The sequence below is a fragment of the Monomorium pharaonis genome, chromosome 7, assembly GCF_013373865.1.
Source record: "Monomorium pharaonis isolate MP-MQ-018 chromosome 7, ASM1337386v2, whole genome shotgun sequence".
Taxonomy (NCBI): Eukaryota; Metazoa; Arthropoda; class Insecta; order Hymenoptera; family Formicidae; genus Monomorium; species Monomorium pharaonis.
In genome coordinates this window covers 4,107,416-4,133,424 of record NC_050473.1, presented here as the reverse complement: position 1 = coordinate 4,133,424, position 26,009 = coordinate 4,107,416, and the positions used below count along the sequence as shown (strand labels likewise).

The window sequence follows — 26,009 nt, the reverse complement described above, 5'->3', positions numbered from 1 at the left end:
AATGAAGTTTCGTATGCATTTTCACGACTCGCGTTCGAAATGGAAATTTTGGAAGAAACGAACCTACGGCGTACACCCGGACGACAAGTGACAGTTGACTCCACATGTTCGGCATCTCTATAATGTGAAATACGAAGGAAAAACATATATCACATTAAAAAGTTCACACTGATCTAAGCATCTCGCTACATCCAAGCGAACATCCCTACATGCCTGCAGCGTAGGATGATTTGAAAATATTCCGTTTTTTTGCTCGCTCTTTGGTATCATTTTTTATGCTGAAGATTATTTTGAAGTAACCTCCTTGTAGTCAACTCTCATACGCAGTCATACGCGTATCACTCTCATACGCAGTCATATACACACATATACACATCCACGGTGCGATAGATTCACAAGGGATGCTTGAGAACCACCCGGCGATAAACGTCCTACATATATACATGCTTCTCTCGGGCAAGAATAGTGCCAATAGGAAACGGTCAATTATCGTGAGAACGATGCATGTTGCATGGCAGGCAGATACGTCTGATAAATTGAGCAGGTTACACTTAGAAGGAGTCTAGAAGAGAGATGTAAACTAGAAAGGAAGGAAGGCAGGGGAAGAGGAAGAGAGAGAGAGAGAGAGAGAGAGAGAGAGAGAGAGAGAGAGAGAGAGAGAGAGAGAGAGAGAGAGAGAGAGAGAGAGAGAGAGAGAGAGAGAGAGAGAGAGAGAGAGAGAGAGAGAGAGAGAGAGAGAGAGAGAGAGAGAGAGAGAGAGAGAGAGAGAGAGAGAGAGAGAGAGAGAGAGAGAGAGAGAGAGAGAGAGAGAGAGAGAGAGAGAGAGAGAGAGAGAGAGAGAGGCAAGTTTTCATGCTCAATACGTTAAATTTTCGTAATCAATCATTTCTTATTAATTTATCTTTTGAACAAGACTCAATGATTGCGCAAGTGTATTGAAATAAACAAAAATAAATAAATTGGTAAACATAATTCCGAAACTATAGAGAATAATGTATTTCTTATTGTGTCACATTCGATTTAATAAAATTTGCATGTCGTACAATAAACAAGGTATTCTGACAAACATTTTCATAATAAATATGTAAGATAATTTAATATAATGGTTGTCTCTATTATTTATATGTAAAATTTTGATTGTGTATTAATATTATTGTACTAATATATATTAAAAATCCTAAAGAAATTATGAATGTCTATGATTTTTAATAATATTCTCTAAGAAAAGCATTTATCTGCAATGATTTAGAAACATGCTAATCATGAGACTATTAGACATATAGTAGATGTTGAGTTGTTAAACTATTAAAAGAAGCTTATTAAGAAAAGCTATTTTATGCGTTTCAGTTTTTGTGCACATCAACTAATCTAGAAATGTTCGTAAGAACTATCCGTTAGATGCCCAAAAAATATTGATACGGTCGACTTATTGGTCTTTACATTTTTATATAAGAGAGCGACATCTTGAATTCCCCATTAAAAAATTTTCTTAATATCGGCAAAAAAAAGAGAATAAAAAATGTAATTAATTATATTAATTTTATACAAGTATAACTTGGAGCACAATTTAATTAATATAAGAAAGGCTGATGTCAATTATACTAATTTTAATTATATTTTATCTAATTTACAAAGCATAGTCTAAAATATAAACACCACACACACACACACACACACGCGCGCGCGCGCGCGCACACACGCACACACAATATCTGATCGTTTCTTTGTGACACTGAGTAGTTGTCAATCACGTGCACAAAATTCAAACTGAATCGGTGATGAATATTGGCAGACTGACATTTAGCGGTTGACTGAATACTGAAAAACGATCGATAAAGAGCAAATAAAAAATGGTATATAAAGTATAAAATGTCATATAAAAAAATGTTAGAGATAACAAATAGGAGATTTTATTACAGAATATAACAAAATACATGAAACGTTTTGCTTTATTTGTTTTTTTTCTCTAAAATATCCTCAAAGTTTTTCAAAGTTTCTACTCGCCAACTACCATATATCAAGTAGCTAAAGATTTCAATTGTAACTAGTTAAAATTTTTCCTTTATTATAATTGATTGTAAGTTGCCTTAATTAATTAACTAAAATTAATTTTTTTTAATTAAGCAATCCTTGCTCGTTCGATCAATACTACAAATAACAAAACTTTCATATTTAACAATATTTGCTAATATTTTTAATTACTTAAGAATATCACTTGTAATAATATAGTAGATAGATGCACACACTTTTATACGCTTGTAATAAAGCATTGTATTAACTATTAATTATTATTTATATTGTAAAGCATTATATTAACTATTAATTATCTAACTATGAATATTATATATATTCATATTGTTTATAATAATTTCAAATAATTGAAGAATGTGAACAATTAGATAACTAAAAATTACGTTTTGTTACAAAAAGATATTTAGAAATACTTAGAAATTTTCTGTTTGTGCTGTTCATGTTGTTAATTTTAAATATTATAAAATAATAATCATCAGGTATGTATCAATATTATATGGATGAAATTCATGATGACGCTCTCATCGACGTGATTATAAACGATTATCCTCAAGAGTCAAGAGAAAACATCTCGCTTCTTAAGACGAGCGCGAGCATAAATTTATCATTTGAAAATAAAGACGATAAAGAACGTCGATGGCACGGATTATAGTGCGGAAAAAATTGGCAGATAAGGTAGGGCAAGTGGAAAACAAAGGAAAGTCGGAGGAGGATCGTTTTATACGGAATTAAACATGGAGGTCGTAAAGGGGGTTGGAAATGTGAATGTTTCGCAACCTTGCCCATACGGGGGTGCGAAGCTTCCGTTTCTGGGTTACCACCGCGTGGCTCTGTGGTCCATCTGGGTCCAAGCCGCCCCCTAGGGATGAAGACGTCAGGCCCGCCCCCCTACGTGATGACCGAGCGCACTCATTCTCGCCTGAACTCACCCTGCAGTAGTGCTTGTTAGTTCATGTGTAAAAAAGATTAGAGTAATACAAAATTACAAATTTTCTATTTCCCTTTTTACCCTTTGTTCTTTTCTCTTTGTTTTTGTTTAAATATCACACCACTGCGCTCTCATCGACGATTCTTTTCTCACATTGCGATAAATCTAATGTATGTCGCAATCTAATTAGAATAAAATACACTCGATGCGTCGTGTTTCACGGCTGCATAATATCATTGCTAAAAATAAAAATTGCAGAATATGCAAGCGAGCTAAATGCATTTCCATTGTATACGCAATGAACATAAAATCTTCAATTCAAAAATTTATTGATAATCTTCGGAACGACAAAGTGTATAAGGTGCAAATAGTCAGTTGCGTGCGATTATCACGCATTCGATACATGTATAACATTGTTATGTTTTGTTATGAGCGACGCTCAAAACAAATGACGTTTTATACATAACAATTTTTCACAAGCAATGTGACAAACAAGAAAAATAAAATAAAAATACGGAAAACTTAATACTTAATAGTTAAATTATATAAATTTATATGTAAAAATGAACGTCTCGCAATTCTTAGGCATGGAATTGTAGAATTTCTAAACTTGTGCGATTCAATATTGTTTATAACAACGAGAGAAAATAAAAAATCATCAATGGTTTGGTTTTCATATGTGCATAAAACTGTAATAACTGTATTAACGTAAAAAATCGTAATAAAATATAGAAAAACAGTAAAAATAAAAATTTACTTGTCTTTTTTGAGAGTTAAACTCATCTCTGATTTATCAGAGGCGATCAGTACTCAACCACTGATTGTGACTTAAAGAGACGTTGACGTCAATTCTTCTCGGGCGAATCCACAAAAATGAGCCCGGAGGGATTCAAGAATCGTTCCTGACAAATCGTTACAATGTTACAAAGAAAACATAAAGTTTCTAGTGATGTTGCGTGCAAATGTTTCAAAAGATCACTTGTACGTGGTGATTGATTCTCCTTGCGTATACATATATGGGAAATGGCCTTTGTCCTTCATGGTCAGCTGAAGCTTTGATCGTCCAATAATTGAACAAGAGTTATGAGTTTCATCCGGCACGACGCATCGGGAAAACAAAAAGCTCTCATTACGAAATCGAGGAGTACTGAATTTAAGTTGCATCTAACAAACGAAAAGGAATAGTGTCATGTTGGTATTAACAAAATAGATCAATAATTAATGATTAATCAGTCAACTCCATTGCAAATATTATATCTTTGTGAAACAATCGAATCAACTCTGGGAAAAATAAGTACTGTTACAACCCACTTTGGGGCCCACGATTAAGTAATCAAATTATTTGAATTGCTCGTAATCCTACTGTGGAAACACTTAAGTAAAAATTATCTTTGTAACTTGATATTGACGGAACTCATGTTTGAAATATTTGATTCATAACTTAAAAGTCTTTGAAGTAAATGGAATAGCTAAATTCAATTTTTAGTTAATACAGGGTTAATTTGAAAACATAAATGTGAAATTAGGGTTACGAGTAATCTAAATAATTTTATTACTTAATCGTGAGCCCCAAAGTGGGTTATAACCGTATTTATTTTTCCCAGAGAATCAGTATTACGGATCAGATAAAACACAAAACGATTACACACATGTTCATAAAAGTTCGATCGGCACATAAATTCCACAAATGCTACCGCATTAACAAATTACTCAGATTAACTCAGAATTTGAATTTTATCCTCGTCAGATATTCGATAATTACGATATCAATGACGTCTATAAAAGAAAGTCGTTATTAATTTTAAGATTTAAAATTGTTATGAGCAGTGTCGGCAATGTCTGCAAACTCTGGCAAAAAAAGCAGCAGTACTTGAAATAGTTGTGGGTAATGATTAGTATAGACTATTGTGTTTTCCTATTTGTTCATGAATGGCTTGGAATTCTCGTTTGAAAAGAAACTTACTTGGTCTCGTCGATGAAAACAGCTTCGAGTACACGAGCTGCATAGTGCAAGTTTCGTTGAAGTAATTCGGCAGATATCTCTCCATGTTGTAGCTGCCTCAATAAACACCTCAATCTATAAAAGAGAAATATCTCGCAGTCGTTCCCCGGGCGCCAATAACGTGCCTTCTAAACTAGCCATTCGCTTCCAATCGCTTTCCGATAATTACGCAACAAATTGAGATTGCAAATACAATTCTATTTAACTCTTGGAGGGTCAAAGAGTTGTGTATATATATATATATATATATGATAAGTATTATCCTTGATAGTCTAATCTTAATTAATTAAAATATTTTGCGCGCGGGAATAGGTGAAATATTGCATGCAAATATATCTTACAAAAGTTATATAATATATATACAATTATATGACTAGGCATGCACATAATGTGTTAAAATTAACAAATCACTAAATAATTTTAATGAGTAATTACACGTAATTTGTTAATTTAAACATATTATGTGCCTATTTTAACATATTTGCATGCAATATTTTATCTATTCCCGCGCGCAAAATACTTTAATTGCATAATTTAAAAGTTATAACCACTATTCGATCATACACAGCTTGTTGTCGCTCAAATATTGTAAAAATATGCATAAATAATAATAATTATTTAATACTATACAGCACATTGTTATATAAAAAGAAATTACAATGTGGCTTAGGTTATCTTTTATTGTTTCGCGATCAAAAGCAAATTGTCTAGAAAAGTTTCAGTAAATTTTTACCTAAATATAAAATATCATATTTGCAAAATCATCTATATTGCGATATAATACCTGAGAGCAGCTTTGTCGCATGCATCGGGAGTGTCAACAGCAGGAAGCGAATCCGTCGTAAGATCGACATTATCGAGGATTTCTTCGAGATCGACGGATTGACTCGATAAATACGAAGTATCGGGATTGTGCGGCGATGGAGAACTTTCGAAATTCCCACCGCTGATGCTTTTGTTTTTGCCGGAACTTCGACGTACTATCGTTAAAGTGCCCTGTTCTGAATCACAATGAGTATAATCACTTTTATTAGTGCAATTAAATGTGGGAAGAGAGAGTGAGTGAGTGAGTGAGTGAGTGAGTGAGTGAGTGAATTATAAAGATCACTTAAAGAATCCGACATAGAGCAGGACTATTTTAAAAAATGAGGAAAGTTTACCATAATTTTAATTATCTTAAATAATAATGTATAATACATAAAATACGATACTATAATATAACTATTTTATATTTCACAAATTATTGTCATTCAAAAATAATTTTGCAAGAAAGTATAATACTCAATCTTTTTCTGTCCAACTGATTCATGCAATCATTCTACGAAATCATTTCTACATCTATGATATATTATAATAATACAAATATCACAGTATAAACTGCCAATTTTTGCTTTGTAGCTGGTAAGAAAAAATTTTAAACTTTGTTTAAAGAAATATACGCGTACGCAAATACAATACTTGTAGTTTGCGGAAATAGTCGGTGAATACACAGATAGATACGTTTGCGTAAGTGCGCAAGTAGATAAAGCTCAGCTATCGAAGCGTGTCTCAGGAAGGTAATACCTCAAAAACTTACTAGAGAGTTGGCCGTTCCGACCGGGAGAAGAGGAAGGATTGTGCGACCTCGATGACGCCGTGCCGCTACTGCAGCCGCTAACAGCCGCGTTGTTCACCGCTACACTGGCTGAGGCTACCCCAATATCGTCTTTTGTCACTCGTCTATCCGGTGGAGATGCAACTAAAATTTAAAAAGAAATGAAAATAATAAAATAACTTTAAACAACATATTAAATCTGTTTTATGACTCTGTCCAAGTATATACTATACGATAAAAAATATAACAAAAATTTGAATTTATCACAGAATGCGTTAACATTTACAAATGGCAGAAATATATATATATTCGCATTAAGTCTTATACAAGTCTATCTTCAATAAGGTAAATGATAAAAATTCAACATTTCGGTTTCGACAAACCAAAATACATTCAAACATTTTATACATTGTGCTTTAATGTCGATAGGTTTTCAAAACACAATATTTAATTAACACGTCAATTGGCTTGTAATGCGATACTATGTCGCAAATGCTATCTCTCTTTCTCTCTCTACGAGTCAAACATATTACTAATTAAATGAATGTAATGTTACAAAGTATAAGGCCATATCACTGCAGTAAAGCTGCGGCGGCAGAGCAGCTATCGATCGGTAGCTCCTGTCTATAGCTCACGAATTAGTCTCATAGCCAATCGATCGCATACGAGTTACCAACGGTCCCATTATGCTAATCACAAGTTGAAGTGTTTCTAAGCGCCGATAATCACATTTACTACAAGAAGTCTAGCGGAAGTAGGAAATAAATGTTAAAAATCGATACACATTCTTATTAAAGATAAAAAAACAAGTCCCGTTATCAAATTTAAATAACTAGTTATCGTTTTTCTGTTGTGCTTAAATATTGCGATAGTAATTTAATAGTGAACATGTTCATTTTGAAATATAACTAAAATAAATTATTAAAAAAAATAATCATAAAAGAAAAATTAAAAATAATCTAATTTAAATGAAATTAAAAAATAAATTTAGCGAAAGTAAATCGCCTTTATTTCTTAAAGTTGGGAACAAAATCAGAGCCAATTAAAATAATATAATTCAACAGTTAAAATGGAATTATTACACAACATAACGTGCTTTCACTTCTGTCACGCGGCAAAGCCGCTAAATTTGGATCACAATATAATTATATGCATAATTATATGTTTGGCGATTTGCAGTTAATTAAACAGCATTGTTTGCAGCATTGTCAATCACATATGTTATATTTAAAATAGATTATCGACAAAGCTTTACATCTGACTCAATAGAGAGAAATATTTAGAATATAATAATTAAAAAATTAAAATAATATTTATAGATAATTAAAAAATTTGTTATTTTTTATTTTATTTTAATTATTTGTTATGTTATAGCTCTTAGAGATGATACTTCTAAAATTGATTTGTTGAAAAAAATATTTAAAATAAACGTACTGTATTTAATATTATTATATAAAAGTAGTATTATTATACAAATTATAATTATTATATAAAAATAGTATTATATGAAAGTACGGCATAACGTATATTGTTATAAATTGTCTCAATTAAATTCATTAAAAAAAAATTTACAATCTTCATGTTCGACACGTGATAATAAATCAAAAGATATTTTTTAAAAATCTACGCGAATAATTTTCCATAAAATATGCAAATAGTTAAATAGAAAATGTTAATGTTTATATAATTTATATTTTGTTTATTTTGAGAAACAAAAAAGAAAGCTATAATAGTTTTGCAATATGGTTAGTATTCTTATTTTAGATTTTTAGAAGAGCAAAATATTAAAGAGAAAAATATTAAATTTTATATCAAATTAAGTCATATACTTTAGATTTTCTAAAATATGTGATTTGTTATTTCTAATTTATGTCTTTAGAATAGACCAAGATGAATCAGATCACAGAGCAACTCGGTTTAAGATAAGATTAAGATATTGATTGGTAATATTTTTAGATTTATAATTTTATATATGTACACGGAAAAAACAAACATAATTGTATTAACGTGACATGTTTGATTCAACAAGATTTAGTTGGATTAAATAGAATTTCTGGTTATCATAATAAAATATTCTGGTAACCAATCAGAACATTTAGGTCTAACAACGGTCAAATTTTTATTACTACTAATCTAGTTATAATATTTAAGTGTCTGGTTATTATGATTACATAATATAGTAAGATAAACATGACATGTGTAGTTAGTAAAAGTAACACATTTTTTGGTTAACATAATAAAATATTCTGGTAACTAATTAGAACATTTAGATCTAACGATGGTCAAATTTTGATTACTCCTGATTTAATTATAATATCTAATTGTTTGGTTATTATGACTATATAATATAGTTAGATGAATATGATATGTATGGTAAAAGTAAATATTATTTTTTTCACTTGTTTCATTTGACGATTGTGTTGTTGAGTTTCCTAGAAACCGTGAATAAGTTTGGACGTGCTGTAAAAAATTTAAGTTCTTGCAAAAATTATCTCTGCTCAAATGCTCAACATTGTATCATTCAAAAGCCTGTTCTTTTTTACTGCACTAGTGCAATAAGGTAGAATGAAAAAAAAAAAATTTGTCTTACTCTAACCTGTTACTCTAACCAGTACAGCAGTGCAGTGACAAAAAACAAGCCACGAGTTTGATTTCGTTATTAAATTTGTTTTCGCAACACAATTACGTGATTTCGGTGCCAGTATCGTTCTTGATATCTAATACGGGGAAGAGCGCAACCAGTCATAAATAATTCTAAAAAGAACCACAACCACCACCAAATTTATTTGTAAAAAAATGGTGGTTACCTAAACTAGAATATGTGTCACTATTCGGATTAATAAACCACATTATACTTGTTTCTTTAATCAAAAGTCTAGTCATATTAATAAGATATTACCATCATATTACAATAAACAATGTAGTTGTTTTCACCAGAATGCATTCAGATTTATTTGGTTACTTAAACCGGAATATGTGTCACCAAACTCGTCTGGTTGTCTTTACTAGAAACGCGTTATCAAATTTGTCTGGTTAACTTAAATAAAAGTATGGATCGTTCATATTTTACCAGACAATCGTTCTGATTAATATATCCAGATTGATCCAACTAAATATTTTTTTCCGTGTATATAAGTGCGAGGAGAAAAAAGTAACTCACACGCCAAAATGAAAATTTTAATCAAAATATAACAAATATGATCTTAATTCTTATTTATTTTCATTTGTCCCGTGATCTGATTTGCCTCGGTCTATTCTACATTATTTTTGTAAACATATTTTATATATATTATTGTAAAATAAAGAATGTTTCTAAAAATTCATGCTGTGTGTACGTGACTGTATTTTTATTTCAACGAGATCACGCGTTGCATAGTAGTTGCGTTGTAATAAAATAAATTTCATTAAAATTTAGACATATAATCTTGGAATTATTACTTCGCTTTTTCATAGCAACGAAATGTACAATGCATATTTTGAAATAATAATTTTACGAAGCTCTCTCTCTCTCTTTCTCTCGCCTTCTCTTTTAAATAACTTTTAAACGTCGATGCAAATATGCTGATGTGACGGTGCGATGCTGAGTTATGAAATTATTCACTGTAAGCATCGGCAAACAGACGCAAACATACGTGAATTATTGCACTTTGCTTGAATAATACATGAAACTGCGAAGCAATGACAAAATGTATGCATTTAGAGTACAGAGCACAATTCATATATCTGTCTCTTTTTTAAATTACATTTTTATTTTTATCAAAAGTACGCTCTTCGTTTCTCACGCCTACCTAATGCGTGTAAAGCCATACTATCGTCTAAAACGTATAACGTATAAGTAATTTATGATGTTTCGAAAGTGCTAAAGTTAACCAAGTAATACTATTCTTGAGCTTACTACGAATCAAGCGAACTTGGTAGGAACTCTAATTTAGACATCTGCGAAATATAAGAGACTTGCCAATAAAAATTTATATATACATATAATATATATATATATATATATATTTATATTTTATATATATATATATATATATATATATATATATATATAAATGTGTATGTTTCTAATGAGAAAAACAATGGATTCCGAATAAAAGGAGTTGATTGGAGTATAATTGATATATTATAACTTCATTTTTTATAGCCAATAAATCTTATAAACAAGAAATCTTGCAAATTATATGGTTAAGAATCTTTTAACTTTTTTATCTTTTAGTATGTATATTCTGTACTAACAAGGGAAAATTTGACACTATTAAAAAGTAGTCTTAGAACAAACGCACTTATAAACAAATATCTCTTATTTTTGTTTGTATTTGAACATATCCAAAGCTTGTTAAAATCGGATGAGGACATTTGCTTGTGTTCCCTTGTAAATAATAATGTGCCTATACTGTTAGATTTTATTATATGTGATATGTATTATATATGTGATATTAGCAGTTAACGCAAGATATAATTACTTTATATAATTATTATTATATTTAAACATGTATAATTACAAATTAATAATGTAATTAAATTCCGTGATAATAAAACCTTAAGCAACAGCCAATTCATGCAAACTTGATAAAATTTGTATTTTGATTCTCTTTGTCTTAGCCATACACATATGTAATTATTGACGCATAGAATAATCATGTCGCAAGCAAGTAGACATCCGAGATAAATAATAGCTCGAAAATTAGCTTTAAAAAATTCCTTGTTGTCTTTTTATTGGCCCAAAGTGGCGAGTACGTCTTTTGGGGTCAGCGAGGCATCTCACTAATGACAAGGAAGACTCAATCTATGTTAAAATCGATAAATAATTCGTAAATAAATTTGTATTTTATAATACTTATAGTTTTATATTAAATATAAATATGTAAGCCAGTTAATAATTATAATTATAGCAGCTAGTTTCTTGACACAAAATATGAAATTTATGCATAAATTTTTAATCAACAATTTATTTTGTAAAAAAATAACAAAAATTGTACTATATTTCTAATAACACGTTAAACTTTTTTTTTACAAAAATACCGATACAAAATATTGATATAAATATGTAGATATTAATAAATTTTGAAATAAAAAAGAATTATGTATATTTCTAATCATCATAGAAACTAGTCATTTATAGCTTATCCAAGCTATGTTTTAATTATTCAGGACAATAATCTTTTAGTTAATCTAGAATTCTTCAATTTTAATATTCTAGGAATAATTTCTCTTGTAAAATTACACATTATTAATGTAAATTTAAATATAAAATTACATTCGTATGTAATAATTTTTTGAAGATTCCAAATATTATTGTTTATTAATATAAAAATGTTATCTACCATAACTGTCGGTAAATGTATTATAACTAATAATATAACTGTTTATTAATATAACAAAATATTATGTTTCAGTGCTTTTGTAGCGATTATCATCATCACAAATGCATATATCATAATATAAATAAATTTTTAATTATTTTGTTTAAATTATCTTTTCCAAACTTTTTTATTTTTTGTAAATGTTTTAAATTTAATATATAATATAAATATAAATTAAATATAAATTCATCTTATATATACATATATATATGTATATATAATCTCGCTATTAAAATAAGATAAAAGGTATTTCAATATTATAAAACTGTTAATATTAAACTATACGTTTAATTCCACTGAAAAATTGATAACAGCGGATGTACTATACTGATAACATCCTTATCGGTCGCTACAAAAGCTTAATTCAATTAATAAGATGAATGAGATAAGACAAAAAAAGTCCCCCTATCTAATATCTATTGTCCGTAAAAAATATTCAAGACCAAGAAATTATATTAACAAAAATACATAATTCCACATAATTCCAATGTCAATCGCTATTAACAAATTAACAGTTAATTTGCATGTTAATTAATATCAAAAATTTGCAGGTTTAAAATATAGAACCGCAAAATTATTCTTTCCGTGAAAAGTTAAAAAAAATAAAATTGCGCCACAGATGCAGTTTTACAGAACAGCAGCATTCGATATACATATACACGAACACACACAACCCGATAAGGTGCACTGAGATTATTGATTATCGAAAGTTTTCTGATGGAATATACCTCTAGATTTATATTCTGCAAAGGTTTTAACTCAAATGCGACTTGTTCATTGTGTTTTTTATTGTCTTGCTTTCCATTCCTTTCGTTGCTCGCCGCACTGCGACTTAACGCTCGTGGAGATTATACTAAAATATAACATTCAGGAAATCTCTCTCTGATTTCCAATCGCAACCGCTAGATGCAAACTAGACATATGTAAATAATTATACGTTTTTTGTTTGTCTGTAGTACAATGAGCACACTGATTATGGTCATATTTACATGAAATTCAGTCTTGTCTCTGAGAACAAACCACGCTCGACATTTCTGAATAATGCAAACTCTTAATGTCATTTTCTATTAGACTATCAGAATTAATATTATTAAATATTATTAAATATATTAATCGCAAATCTATGCGTAATATATTTTCGATTAAATAAAATTTATTATGTGTCACAAATGTGTTGTCATGTTTATTTAGCGAAGACTGAGCTTCGTTGGCGTAAAAGGTAATTTGGCGCTCCGTTTATGTATTTATGGTGAAAGATACAATGGAAAGTTAAGGCAAAATATTTTTTTATAACATAAGTACTATTCTTAAAATTTTATTTAAATCAAACAAGTATTAAATAAATATTTAAAGGTGATTTGTTGTGAATGGCTGTTATTATTAAAATAATATAGAAAACAAAAAAGGTGTAACGAGAGCCAAAGCTGGATATTAGTTGCTTAAAGTATACTATTATATACAAATATTAATTACAAACGTTTCCGCGCATTGTTTATGGCCATCTACTCAGTGTATAATATAAATAAAATCAGTTCGTTACATAGTCATTAGAGATAATTTCCTAGTGAACATGACGTTGTAGAATACAGTATAGTTGTTAAAAGATGCCAATACGTGACATGCGACGGACTAGAGGAGGACTTTATTCTTCCAATTTTAAAGTATGGGAACCATAGTCAAATCACAATAAGTTTTCTAAGGAATAGACAAGATTGGCATCTTTTAACAACTATACTGTATTCTACAACGTCATGTTCACTAGAAAATTATCTCTAACGACTATGTAACGAACTCATTTTATTTACATTATACACTGAAGATGGCTAAAAATAAATATTATTAAAAGTAATATATTAGAGAAAGAAACATTTGATTTAAGAAGCAGGAAGTAAATTTTCGAACATTTCAAAATTTCCTATTGATATTCTTTAACTTGAGAAAATAAATATAAGTCAGGGTTAAATTTTATTGAATAAAAATAACAATGAATCAAAGCAACGCTGAAAGTAATAGATAAATTGGTACCGTTATTCCAAAAATGTAACGTTACAGATATGGAAAAGTAATGTTACCAAAAAAAAAAAATAACGGTAACGACGTTACAAGTGATTTAATTTAATTACATATTATTAATAAGAAGAAAAGTTTCTATTATTAAAGGACAAATTGTTTTAAATAATAACAATAATTTGTAATAATAAAATAAACGAAATCAAATGTATGTAGAGATGGGATACATTGAATCATATATCTAAGGCAAGTCTAACTCACGCGTAAAAAGTGACATATTATAAATTCAATTACAATTTCTATATCATAAACGCTTTATATTTCTATATTAAAAAAAGTTACATTTATAAAATAGTTTACATTTTTTCTGTATTTTGTTATTCAATCGCAAAATAACTTTAAAAGGTATATACAATGTTTATCAAGAAATGCATATTTGCGACTTGTTCTTTATTTCTACTACGTTTCCATAAATTTAATTATGGAATTCGTCATATAAGTAACTTACAATGTGATATATGTCAATTTAAACGTATCTTTTCTTTATGTAAACGTCATATAAAGATTAGAGGGAGGCAAAAAAATAGAAATGGATATCTTTATAATTGAAATATTATATTTTAACAATATACAAATTCGAAATTAAATATTAACCTTCAACATAAATACGTCAATTTTAATTCTCTTTTCATTAAGTTTATCATTACGCATAATGTAATATTGTCAACAATAATCGCTTATATAATCGCCTTATCTTTCTTTCAATATTATCGTTGATTAAATTTTTATCTACTTGATATTGTCAGAATTAATTTTTGAATTCTTTTATACATTATTATATCATGTCTAATATATTGATACATATAATCAAATTATAATATTATCAAACTAATATTAATACTAATATCAAAAAATAAATTTCTTTAATTTTATAAAAAATAGAGTGTGTCTAAAATAATGTTTCTCAACATTTCTTAAAAAAAATTATTCTTTTTTAATATTTATTATACATTATTTTAAATCACACTTTTACATTAAATAGATACAAAAATAATAACTAAATAATAATTAAATTTATATAAATGAAAAACTTGTGTTTTAATTTTTAATTATGAACTCTACAATGTATTTGTAAGAATTGACTTTATTAAAAAATAATTAACTTTAAATCAATCATAATTTTTTTGTAAAGAATTATGCATTTAAAGCAGAAAATTTTCAAGTAAATATATATATGTATATTTAAATATTTTATTTAGCTGTTTAATTTTTGAATTCTGTCATTTTAAGAACTACTGCTTTATTTGTTATAGTATTGATTACTATCTGACTATACTTGAAGAAGCTAGATAAAAAAATAAAGATATATATCTTTCGCGATTAAACGTATATTAATATATACATCTCTACCCAGAATTCATCAGTTGCACGCATGAAATCCTTCACTAAAATTATATAATGCGGCTATAAAAGAGGAAAGATTCGTTTACTCTACGACAGTAGATTATATAGCAAGTGTCGGAGAAGTTATAGTCCGAACTCTGTTACAGTTTAAATATAAACATTTGTGTCAACGAATTCTTAGTGAGTATGCAAATTCATAGAAACAATTTAAATATTGATCTCAAAGGCTATTAATATTTAAGAACATGATTTATAATAATTCATTTTATTAAAACTATCATAATTTTATGACACTCTCTACTAAAAGATTAATTCAAATCTATTTATATAAATAAACGTTTTAACCATTATATCAAGTCATTGGTTACACTTATACAATTGTCGCAATTATCTTTTTTATTTTTCATAAATTTAATGATTTCCAAACTTTAACCTTTTATTTCTCTTATCATTTTAAATAAATTACGATTTTAATGTAATTTATTTAAAAAATAATGCTCCATGCAAATTTATTAAATATTTACTTACATTATCGTACGAATAATTGTTCATAATTTATTTTTAAGATCTAACAAGAATGAAGGGTATAATAACGCTTTGTGTAATACTATTATCACCTAATCTCGAATGTAGCGAATTTAACCAAGAATGGTGGCAGTCAATGTCCCTTTATCAAATTTACCCCAGAAGCTTTAAGGATAGTGATGGTGATGGTGTTGGAGATCTTAAAGGTACGTTTTATTATTTCTGCAGTAAAATCTTAAAAACAACTATAATTTTGTGATAATGAGAAAAAGAGAGAGAGAGAGAGAGAGAGAGAGAGGGGGGGGAGAGAGAGAGAGAGAGAGGGGGGAGAGAGAGAATACAATTATATGCAAAATAAAAATAAATTGCTCAAAAAATAGTAAGGCAATATATTTAGCATTGAAAAAATCAAAGGTAAAACATTGTATTCTTATGGCTTTCCTAAAATATTGTTATTATAATTATATATATATATATAATCGTACATCTAAATGTATAGAAAATGTTTAAATATTTTAGAAATTTATATTTTTTTACTAATAACAACAAATTCCCTATCCGGCCCTATCGAAAATAAAATCGATTAAAAAAATCTTTACATGCCTATATATAGTATATACTTTTTTATAAATCAATTTCAGTTTTGACCTGCAGATATATATGTATATGTTCCTTAATTGTACGCTAAAAGTAGAAAAGTTTCATGACTAGAGTTATAAAAGTTTTTATGTATATTCATGTATCATGTGTATATTCAGGTATCATGAGCAAACTGGAACATCTCACCGAGTCGAATGTCGATGCTTTCTGGTTATCTCCGATTTATCCCAGCCCAATGATCGATTTTGGGTACGATATTTCTGATTTTGTCAACATCGACGAGACATTTGGCACTATGAAGGATTTTGAAGCGCTCACAAAGTCTACGCACGATGCATCAATGAAGATTATTATGGATCTTGTTCCTAATCACTCGTCGGATCAACATGAATGGTTTAAAAAAAGTTTGCAAAGCATAGAACCTTATACCAACTATTACGTATGGCATAAAGGCAAGGTATTATCGAATGGAACGGTTACAGTGCCAAATAATTGGGTAAGTAATTAAGTAACTTGAAACTACATCCGTAACATAACTTGAAGAACAACGAAGACTGACGACGCAAGAGTTATGTTTCGTGAACAGTCGACGTTGTTAAAGTCAGTAAATTCATCCGAATACGCGAGTATATCTATCTCGGGTACAAATTTTAAGTATCCTCTTTCGTGCTCTCTGAACGGGATTAAGGCAGTTTTTATTATTAATTCTCTATCTCGCAATGTGATTTAAACAATGCTTAGATGAACATTAGAGGATGTTAAACCTGTAGCAGTTGAATATCGATGTGGTGATTAACGATTCGCATTATCATTAAAGCGCATGAGTAAACTCTTTGTATTCAGTTATCTGAATTTCACGTTCAAAGAGATATACTCAAGTTTTATTAACGCATATGTAATTATAGAAACGTTTAGAAATTAAATGTTAAAATATTTATACTATTATATTGTATTAGCAGAAACACATTTAAGGTCAGGTTATAAAAATACAATTAAACAGTTAAAGATATCTCTTATCAATTATTGTGGCATACATTTTTTAGAGTAAAAAATTTTTAAAGAGTTCAATTAAAATTTATATATTACAAGTTATATCTTCTAATAAAAGTTAAATATCAATTTAATAATCGATAAGACAAAAATTTCAAACATGTTCCGTTAATGTGATTAGTTTTTCTCATTCTTCAGTATTTCATTTGTCAGATGTTATAAGCGGATGTAAATTAACATAATACATAACATGTAAAAAACTTTACTGCTCAACATATCGAAGATATCTATAATTAATCATTGCGGTTACAAATTTTGTATACTATACGTAAAATGTTTTGTCAGTTTCGAAATTACCAGTCTCATTATATGTATATGATATGTACGTAAAAGATGCGTTTACTTGTAAGGTAAAATAACAAATTCAAGCTGATTGTGAGTAATACTGTTACATTTCGGGTAATACCAGCGCAACATTCCTTCGAATATCCCTGATGTTTACATTACATACTTCAAGTTTTATATTCTTTAATCGAATGATCGAGTATATTAGGGTGATTGTGCGATTATCTGCATAGGTGAGCGTATTTGGCGGACCGGCATGGACCTGGCGTGAAGAACGACAAGCGTATTATTTGCATCAATTTGCACCGGAGCAACCTGATCTCAACTTTGAAAACGAAAACGTAGTGAACGAAATAAAGGTATGAAAAATGACAGTCATAATTAAATTTCAATTAATGATTTATACTAAATTATGTTAAAAGATTAATTGATTTTAAGATAAAATCACAACAGTAATATATTTGGCAAATTTTAGTTTTATCTGTAGCATAGATTTTGATCACAGCATGGTGATTTACGTTAGAGATCGCGGAAAATTTCCAGTTATAGTTGTTAATCGAAATAGTTTCGTATGTAATAACTTTGAGGCAAAATCTTTGACAATTGTTACCCAGTTGAAGTTCAATGTGAAGGAGAAAAAAGTGATCGGCAATGAAATATCCAAATCTCAATCAGTGTTTGGATCAAAATCTTGATATTGGATATTATCTTGTTATTTCGTTGTCTTGGGTAACCACGTAGCAAAGTTACATAGGGACAACGGATTACAGCGTGTCGTCAATGTTATGAGGGGGTGAAAATAAATCCGGCCTGTGCAATACATCGTGCAAAGACGTCACTTTTTCCATCATCATCGCTGTGCGCGCGCGACAGATTTTCCGTTCTTTGTCGCTGCGAAATGAAAAGTAAACATTGTTTTATTTTTTTCCGTTCTCTTAGCAATTTACTCGAAATTATTGATGCTTCAGAAAAGTCACGTGCGACTGCTATAAAAACAATCGACGATACAATGCACATAAATGTACGGCCGAGCCGTCGCATTTTTTTTTTTTTTTTTTTTTCCATACCAAAGATAATTAACTCACACTTTAAATCAAGGTTCATTGAAATATATGTAAAACGAACGGGCAAGTGTTTTTTCTGATCGTGTTGTCGCGCTGACCAGGAAGCGGATGCAATTAACGCTCGTTACGTAAACGCGATGAGCGTAAAATTATACTCGCAGAATGAATCAGGAAAGCGGATAAACAATTTGTCAATTTTTCAAAGATGTGAACACTTAAAATATCACGCCACCAATGTACACTAGGCGATTTAACGAGAAAGATAATCGATAATCATTCCGTCCGATTGTATGGCGACAAATGTCCAGCGGACGTGAAGCAACATAATTACGATCAAAATTTAATGAACAAAAGTTCGCCGAGTCACGCGGAATAAAACTACTTTCAAACAAATTATTGCACATTGTTCTTAATTATAGGTTAAAGGTCAAGCTTTCCTACAATTGTTAGAAGAAATTTTGTCTTCTTTTTATTACACTGATAGAATTATAGTACATGAAATAAGTTTGCAAGCATTCATCATATTCTACGATCAAATCCTGCGCGCGTAATTTGAGAAACAATGAAATGCTGAAATATCGTGCCGTAATACCAAAAGTTGTAAAGTACACTGGTACACGCAATAAAATCCGGATTGGACAAACTATACAGTGAATATCGCGGTGACGCTTGCGTGATGAAATCTGCAGTAATTTTTGAACTAGCCTTAAAAACATGGCAAAATTGCAAGTCGTGCAGAACGCTCGCGCGTATCGACAAATAAATAAATAAATTTTTATTTGAGTCAACTAATTAATTAGTAACAACTATTAATAATTATTATTTGAGTAATTTATAATAATAAATTAATTCAATCTGATACAAAATTACAAAGTAGTCATATCTATCAATCATCAGGGTATACCATTGTTACACTACAATACAATAATTACACATATAAATTTCTCTGTATCCTAACACTCCTAGACACTATCAATTTAATAATGTATAAAAAATAAAGTAAATACATAATTAATTAATTTCACACATACTTATAAGTAAGCAAATTATTATTTCAATGGAAGATTATTGTTTAAATACTTCACTCTCTTTCTCTACTTCTGTCTTCAGAACGTCATGAGATTTTGGCTTGACAAGGGAGTGGATGGTTTCCGGGTGGACGCGATACCACATTTGTGCGAGGATATCCGATTCTTGGATGAACCTCTTACGGGTAATCCGAATCCTAATGACAGTGGCTATACGCACAAGATATACACAAAAGACCAGCCGCGTACCTACGAAATAATCAAAGAATGGCGAGAAGTGTTAAACGAATATTCGGATCAAAGAATTATGATGATGGAGGCCTACGCAAACATGACGATGACGATGAAGTATTATGTGTACGGCGCGCATTTTCCCTTCAATTTTGGTTTTGTTGCCGATACAAATCAAGATTCTAAAGCAATCGATTTCAAGAAATTGATCGATAGATGGATGATAAATATGCCTGTTTTGAAAGGAACTGCTAATTGGGTGGTAAGTCGAGCATGAGACTATGTATTTTTCAATTCTAGAAAGAATCAATTTCAAATATTATTTAGTTAAAAGCTTGATATTTTTCAAGACATTATGCAATACGTTTTTTTCTTGAAATACGTTTTCTTCTTGCAATTCGAAATTTGCGCTATCCTACACACACACACAAAATCTTAATCTCTACTTTTAAGACTAATGTAAGATAAATTAAACCATTAAAGTAGTTACACAAAATTGTATTGTTTCTGCAGGCTGGAAACCATGACAAATCGCGATTGGTCACCCGTTATGGACGGCAACGAGCGGAAGCAGTAACTATAATAACTCTACTGCTTCCAGGAGTGAGTGTAACTTATAACGGTGAAGAAATCGGCATGGAAGATACATGGATCTCGTGGGAAGATACCAAAGATCCGCAAGGCTGCAATGCCGGCAAAGATGGTTACGAGAAAGCATCTCGGGATCCTGCAAGGACGCCGTTCCAATGGGATAACACTACTTCGGCTGGTACGGATTTACTCAAATAATTTCTAAAATCGCTATATTAATCCATCAATTAAAACGTATCCGTTGAAACATAAAACTGATTATTATCTGTAGAAATTGTTAAAATTTACGGAAATTAAAATGATCACAAAAGTTACGTTTCGTTAAGCCAAATAACAGAATATTTGAATTAATTAAAAAAAAATGTTGCTTATCACTGCAAATTTATTAATAATTACTTCAAACGTAAAAAAAACATCTAGTGTTATTACTGATTTTAAAACATTATTTCGGAACATATTTTTTACATAATTATAGAACTTGTCTACTAAAGGAATCTGTTTTATATTTTATAATTTTAGGATTCTCCACCAATCCGAAAACATGGCTACCAGTTAACGAAAATTATATGACACTTAACTTAGCAGCGCAAAAAGAACAAAACAACTCGTATTACGCTCTATACAAAGCAATTTCTGCTCTGCGAAAATGGCCTGCGGTCAAAGGTGGAATCTTGACTACAAAATTATTTGGCGATGATGTTCTTGCTTTTACCAGGTAGAAGAAATATATATATATTTATGTGTGTGTGTGTGTGTGTGTCGTGGAATATTAAAATAACAAAAGCATAAAGTTATCTTTTCTCTAGTAATATAAACTATGTTTACCTTAATTTCATAGCTACCATAGTTTTTAAGCAAACCGATCACAACTATTCCACTTTTCTAAAGAAACAGGTATAATTGGCTAGCTTAAGAAATACTAATATTATTAAACTCAATCAAGGCTAACGTGTAAACGTAATTGTTATTTGATTACATTTTAGATATTTAAAATATACTTCATTTCATTACACATGCTGGCACATGTCTAAGTATTTAACAGTTTTGATATTTAATTTTTCAGGCTGAACAATACACAGCATTTCAAGTTGAATGTCAATAATAAAAATACGATGTGCTTTTTATTACAGGAAAGCTGATGGAGAGCAATCGGTTTACGTAGTGGTAAACTTTGCAAATAAAGAAGAAACTGTTGATTTGTCAACGCTCGTCCATGCATCAAATGAATTACACGTTTATTATGCTACGACAAATGCTCATCATCTCATTGGGTAAGCATACTTATTCTTACACATACAAGATATATAATACGTACATTTATTATACATACATGTTATAAAATACATATTATCGAATTCAGTATTAAAGTATAAGAGATGCGTTACATGTATTATCTTTTTATCTCAAATGTGTGTTCAAGTTTTCACTTCTTTTCAAATATTATTATAGAGACATCATCAAAGATGTTCACACCTTGAAAATTCCTGCATCAGGAGCTGTCATATACACCAGCATTGAAAACTAGATGAAAAGCCATGGGAATAAGTATTCGAACGAGACATGTTTGTCAACGTAATTCTACAAATCTCTAGACGAAAAGCAGAATTACTCGGTTGTTAAAAATAATTCTGATTGTGGGTCTCTATCATTTAATTTTGCCGTTTCTATATCCATGTAATGCGCTACACTGTTTAGTTATTAATATCCTATCTAATTGATCTTATTAATTGCGAATAAGAAAATAATTTACCTGTAAAAAATAATACTACACTCATAAATAATAACACACTTAATGATTTAGAAAACAATCAAGTATTAAAGAAAATAATAAATGATTACGTTAGAAAATAAGATATGCCAATTTTAATTTATATTACTTGAAAAATCAAATAACGTAAATTTGCAATTATTATATTTCTATATCAAATACTACGTAACTTTCATATACACAGGTAATACATTTTTGATTATGAGATGTGTATGTATGTGTGTGTGTGTGTGTGTGTGTGTGTGTGTGTGTGTGTGTGTGTGTGTGTGTGTGTGTGTGTGTGTGTGTGTGTGTGTGTGTGTGTGTGCGTGCGTGCGTGTGTGCGTGCACTTTCCACAACATTTACCGATCCGTTCTCAGCTGAATGGTATTAATAATACTCTTCACTAGAATATTTGTGACATATAACGTACGCTGGCCTACCAACCATTATTTCACAAAGAGGAAATCCATTTTATCGATTCTCGCACGAGCAGATCCATCATTTTTTAATCGCACACTAAAACTAGTTAGTATTAGTATAGTTTTGCGTGTGTGTGTGTGCGCATGCGTATGCGTGTGCGCGCATCATAAAAATATATATATAATTAATATAATCGATATTTATTCAAGTTATTCAAATCGATATTTACATAAATCTTGTTAAATCCCTAAATATCGACTATATATAAATTATATTTTTATACGCTGTCATTAACCTCACAAGATTCACTAAACAAATTGCAATTTTTTCATAAATTTCAGAAATAAATTGTCATATATAATATTACGTTTCTATAATATCAATTTTAATAAATAAATGTGAATATCACTGTGTATTATACAATATAATACAATAACTATTGTATATATTATCAAAAGCTAAACTTTGAATAATTATTAACACAGTTAGATTTTAAGTAATTATTTAACAAATGCATGTATATTTAATTTACAAAAGAGCACTGTATATTAAAAAGTGTTTTCGCAATAATGAGCATCATCGACCTGATAATACCTCACTGAGTACCGCCGTTTATGATTATCTATGTGTTACTGATAATTTTATAAATAAAAGATAAATATGCAATATCGTGAACAAGGGATTACCATGCGTCATGAAAAATGAAAGATTTCATCAGGCAACACGCCTTGTCATCGTTCGAAAATAATTTCGCAACAAGAAGGTAACAGTTATCATGCTGTTCACTATGCTAATCATACATATTTTCAATATAACGTGATTAAAAAATATATATCTAATTGTGAGTGATTACTATTTTTAAATATTAGAGTTATAGATAGTTGTAATTATTTTTTTTATAATAATCGCTTGAATTATCATATCCTAGGAAAAGATTGAAATAAATATTACACAGAAAATCACTTAAATATATTATATATATATATATATATATATATATATATATATTATTATTATAAATATATAATAGCAGAATAATTAATTTTTCAATGTGCACAAATCAAATCTAAAAAGTTTTTTATTCTTTTTCAAGACATTGATGGTAAACTTTTCTGTATAGATTTTTGTCTATCACTTTCTGCAACTGTTTAACGTATGCGAGTAAAATATTTTTTCCAGACATAAAGTTTATAAAATTTATCTCGTCTTTGTGAGTAAATCGATAATTCGTTATATGGATGGCAAAAGTAGAGAACCAATTTTTATATCTAATCCCAATTGATGGAAAAATATCTTCGTACTCGAAAACCTTCATGAGAGACTGGAAATAGAATCAAACAACAGATGTGTGTGTGTGGGGGGGGGGGAAGCGCGCGAGCTTCGACAAAATAATCTGCCAAGACGTAAGCTTAATATTAAGCTATCTAGCCACTACAAAAAATTGTAGAAACTAGAGAAAATAAAAAATCATTAATATAGGAATTATTTGCTCGTTATTTGCTATCTCTTGGTGATAAAAAAAATTTTTTTGCTTTAGCCAAAAAAAATTACACATAGTAATTTTTTTTTGGCTAAATCAAAAAAATTTTTCTTATCACCAAAGACTAGCAAATGGTTGGCAAAGAATTTGTGCATCATTGATTTTTATAATTCCCTTAGTTTGCATACGTTTTTTTGTAGTATCTTGATATTAAGCTATCTAGCCATCGGTAATTTTTGGGGGGCTGGAGCAAAAAAATTTTTTCTGTCACCAAGAGATAGCAAATAACGAGCAAATAATTCCTATATTAATGATATCTTATTTTCTCTAGTTTCTATACGGTTTTTCGTAATGGCTAGATAGCTTAATATTAAGCTGTCTAGCCACTACAGAAAACGGTACATACGCAAATAAAATTATTTATTGTCCTTAATTTTTTAAATATAAATTTGTAAACATTTTTATTGTAACTGAAGTAATCACTATCAGAAAAAAGTCATTATATATGGGCCATATATAAAAAATGGCTAATAAATCTTTAATATAATGCCATTCTTATATTTGCTCTACTTAGACAAATACTCGTAGAAAAATATCGGTATCACAGAATACAAGAGATAATATAAGAAGTTTCAATCTCATGTTTCAAAGATCTACTTATCCTTGTATAAAACTAGAACTTTAAACGCTCTTTCTCGTTGATAAAATAATGTATCAAAAATATAATATTAAGGGTAAAATTATTTAAAAATACGCCAAAAATAAGAAAGAGACCAATATACTTATAAAATAAAATTATATCTTCATTCCGTTTGATTTAGAATTTATAAAGTATGCAATGTTAAAAATCGTTATCGTGTCATAAAAGTTAAATATTACAAGTTTCAGGTAAAAATTATAAATCTCTATAATAGGTATTATTATTATTATTATTATTATTATTATTATTATTATTATTATTATTATTATTATTATTATTATTATTATCATCGCTCATTGTTGTTTATTACTTTATAAAAAGCTTAAAACTTCAAACTTCTTTTGAAATTTACGATTTTTACGTAACACTTAAAAATTAGATTTCAATTATGTTCGATGACTTTGAATATCTTCATTTTCAATATTCATGATTTCGAGTACAATAACCAATATACTGGAACTGGATAATTGCCAGCAAATTTTAACAATTTTAAAAACAAAATTAAAGTAATAGAATTAAAACAGTTGAATTTGGAGATTTTACGAGACTATTAATATACATATCTTTCTATTCTAATATCAATGAGAAACTTATCTTTCTTATTCATCACAATACAAAATTTGGTAAATATAACAATACAGTTTGTAAATTGCAATGCATACGAGTGTAAAAAGTAAATAATCAATGCAAGTTGAATATTACAAATTAGTATAGAATTAAAAGTATCACAATTAACTGAATTTCACATACAGTATTAAAAAAAATATTTGGCAAAATAAAAACTATGAGTAATGTATGTATTCTCTAGTAGAGAATATATAATCCTTTTTTTAATTTTTTTTCTGTTATATATTATTATAAATATGTGAACTACATATATATATACTAATAAGATTTTTGCGTGTCCTTATTCATGTTATTAACATTCAATAAATTGATACATGAGCAGTAC

General features: G+C 29.2%; 2 protein-coding genes across 30 annotated transcripts in view; one reads left to right on the top strand and one right to left on the bottom strand.

Annotated features, from left to right (window-relative positions):
• Positions 1-1,887: 1,887 nt before the first annotated feature.
• Positions 1,888-26,009, bottom strand: part of LOC114254709 (L-type lectin-domain containing receptor kinase S.7-like) — a 69,674-nt gene continuing 45,552 nt past the window's right edge. For 27 of the 29 annotated variants that reach the window (XM_036289726.1, XM_036289753.1, XM_036289727.1 and 24 more), the window contains 4 exons: positions 6,538-6,699; positions 5,746-5,962; positions 4,923-5,036; positions 1,888-2,961 (listed from right to left, as the gene is read on the bottom strand). In XM_036289726.1, the coding sequence (XP_036145619.1) occupies positions 2,760-2,961; positions 4,923-5,036; positions 5,746-5,962; positions 6,538-6,699 (695 nt within the window). In that variant the 3' untranslated portion in view covers positions 1,888-2,759. Of the gene's footprint in view, positions 2,962-3,027; positions 4,124-4,922; positions 5,037-5,745; positions 5,963-6,537; positions 6,700-26,009 lie in introns of those variants that run through there. The other 2 variants (XR_004964096.1, XM_036289746.1) reach the window with 2 other exon arrangements.
• LOC105833482 (alpha-glucosidase) lies at positions 15,352-22,557 on the top strand. The gene is made up of 9 exons (XM_012675257.3): positions 15,352-15,512; positions 15,899-16,063; positions 16,616-16,953; positions 18,026-18,151; positions 19,967-20,377; positions 20,629-20,884; positions 21,226-21,421; positions 21,837-21,977; positions 22,156-22,557. Exons 2-9 carry the CDS (start codon positions 15,910-15,912, stop codon positions 22,229-22,231), a joined length of 1,698 nt encoding a protein of 565 aa, XP_012530711.1. The 5' UTR covers positions 15,352-15,512; positions 15,899-15,909; the 3' UTR covers positions 22,232-22,557.

Coding starts and splice junctions, on each gene's coding strand:
- LOC105833482 (XM_012675257.3), top strand. CDS start 15,910: ATGAAGGGTATAATAACGCTTTGTGTAATACTATTATCACCTAATCTC. Junction 16,064..16,615: donor TGGTGTTGGAGATCTTAAAG/GTACGTTTTATT, acceptor GTGTATATTCAG/GTATCATGAGCAAACTGGAA. Junction 20,885..21,225: donor GGATAACACTACTTCGGCTG/GTACGGATTTAC, acceptor TTATAATTTTAG/GATTCTCCACCAATCCGAAA.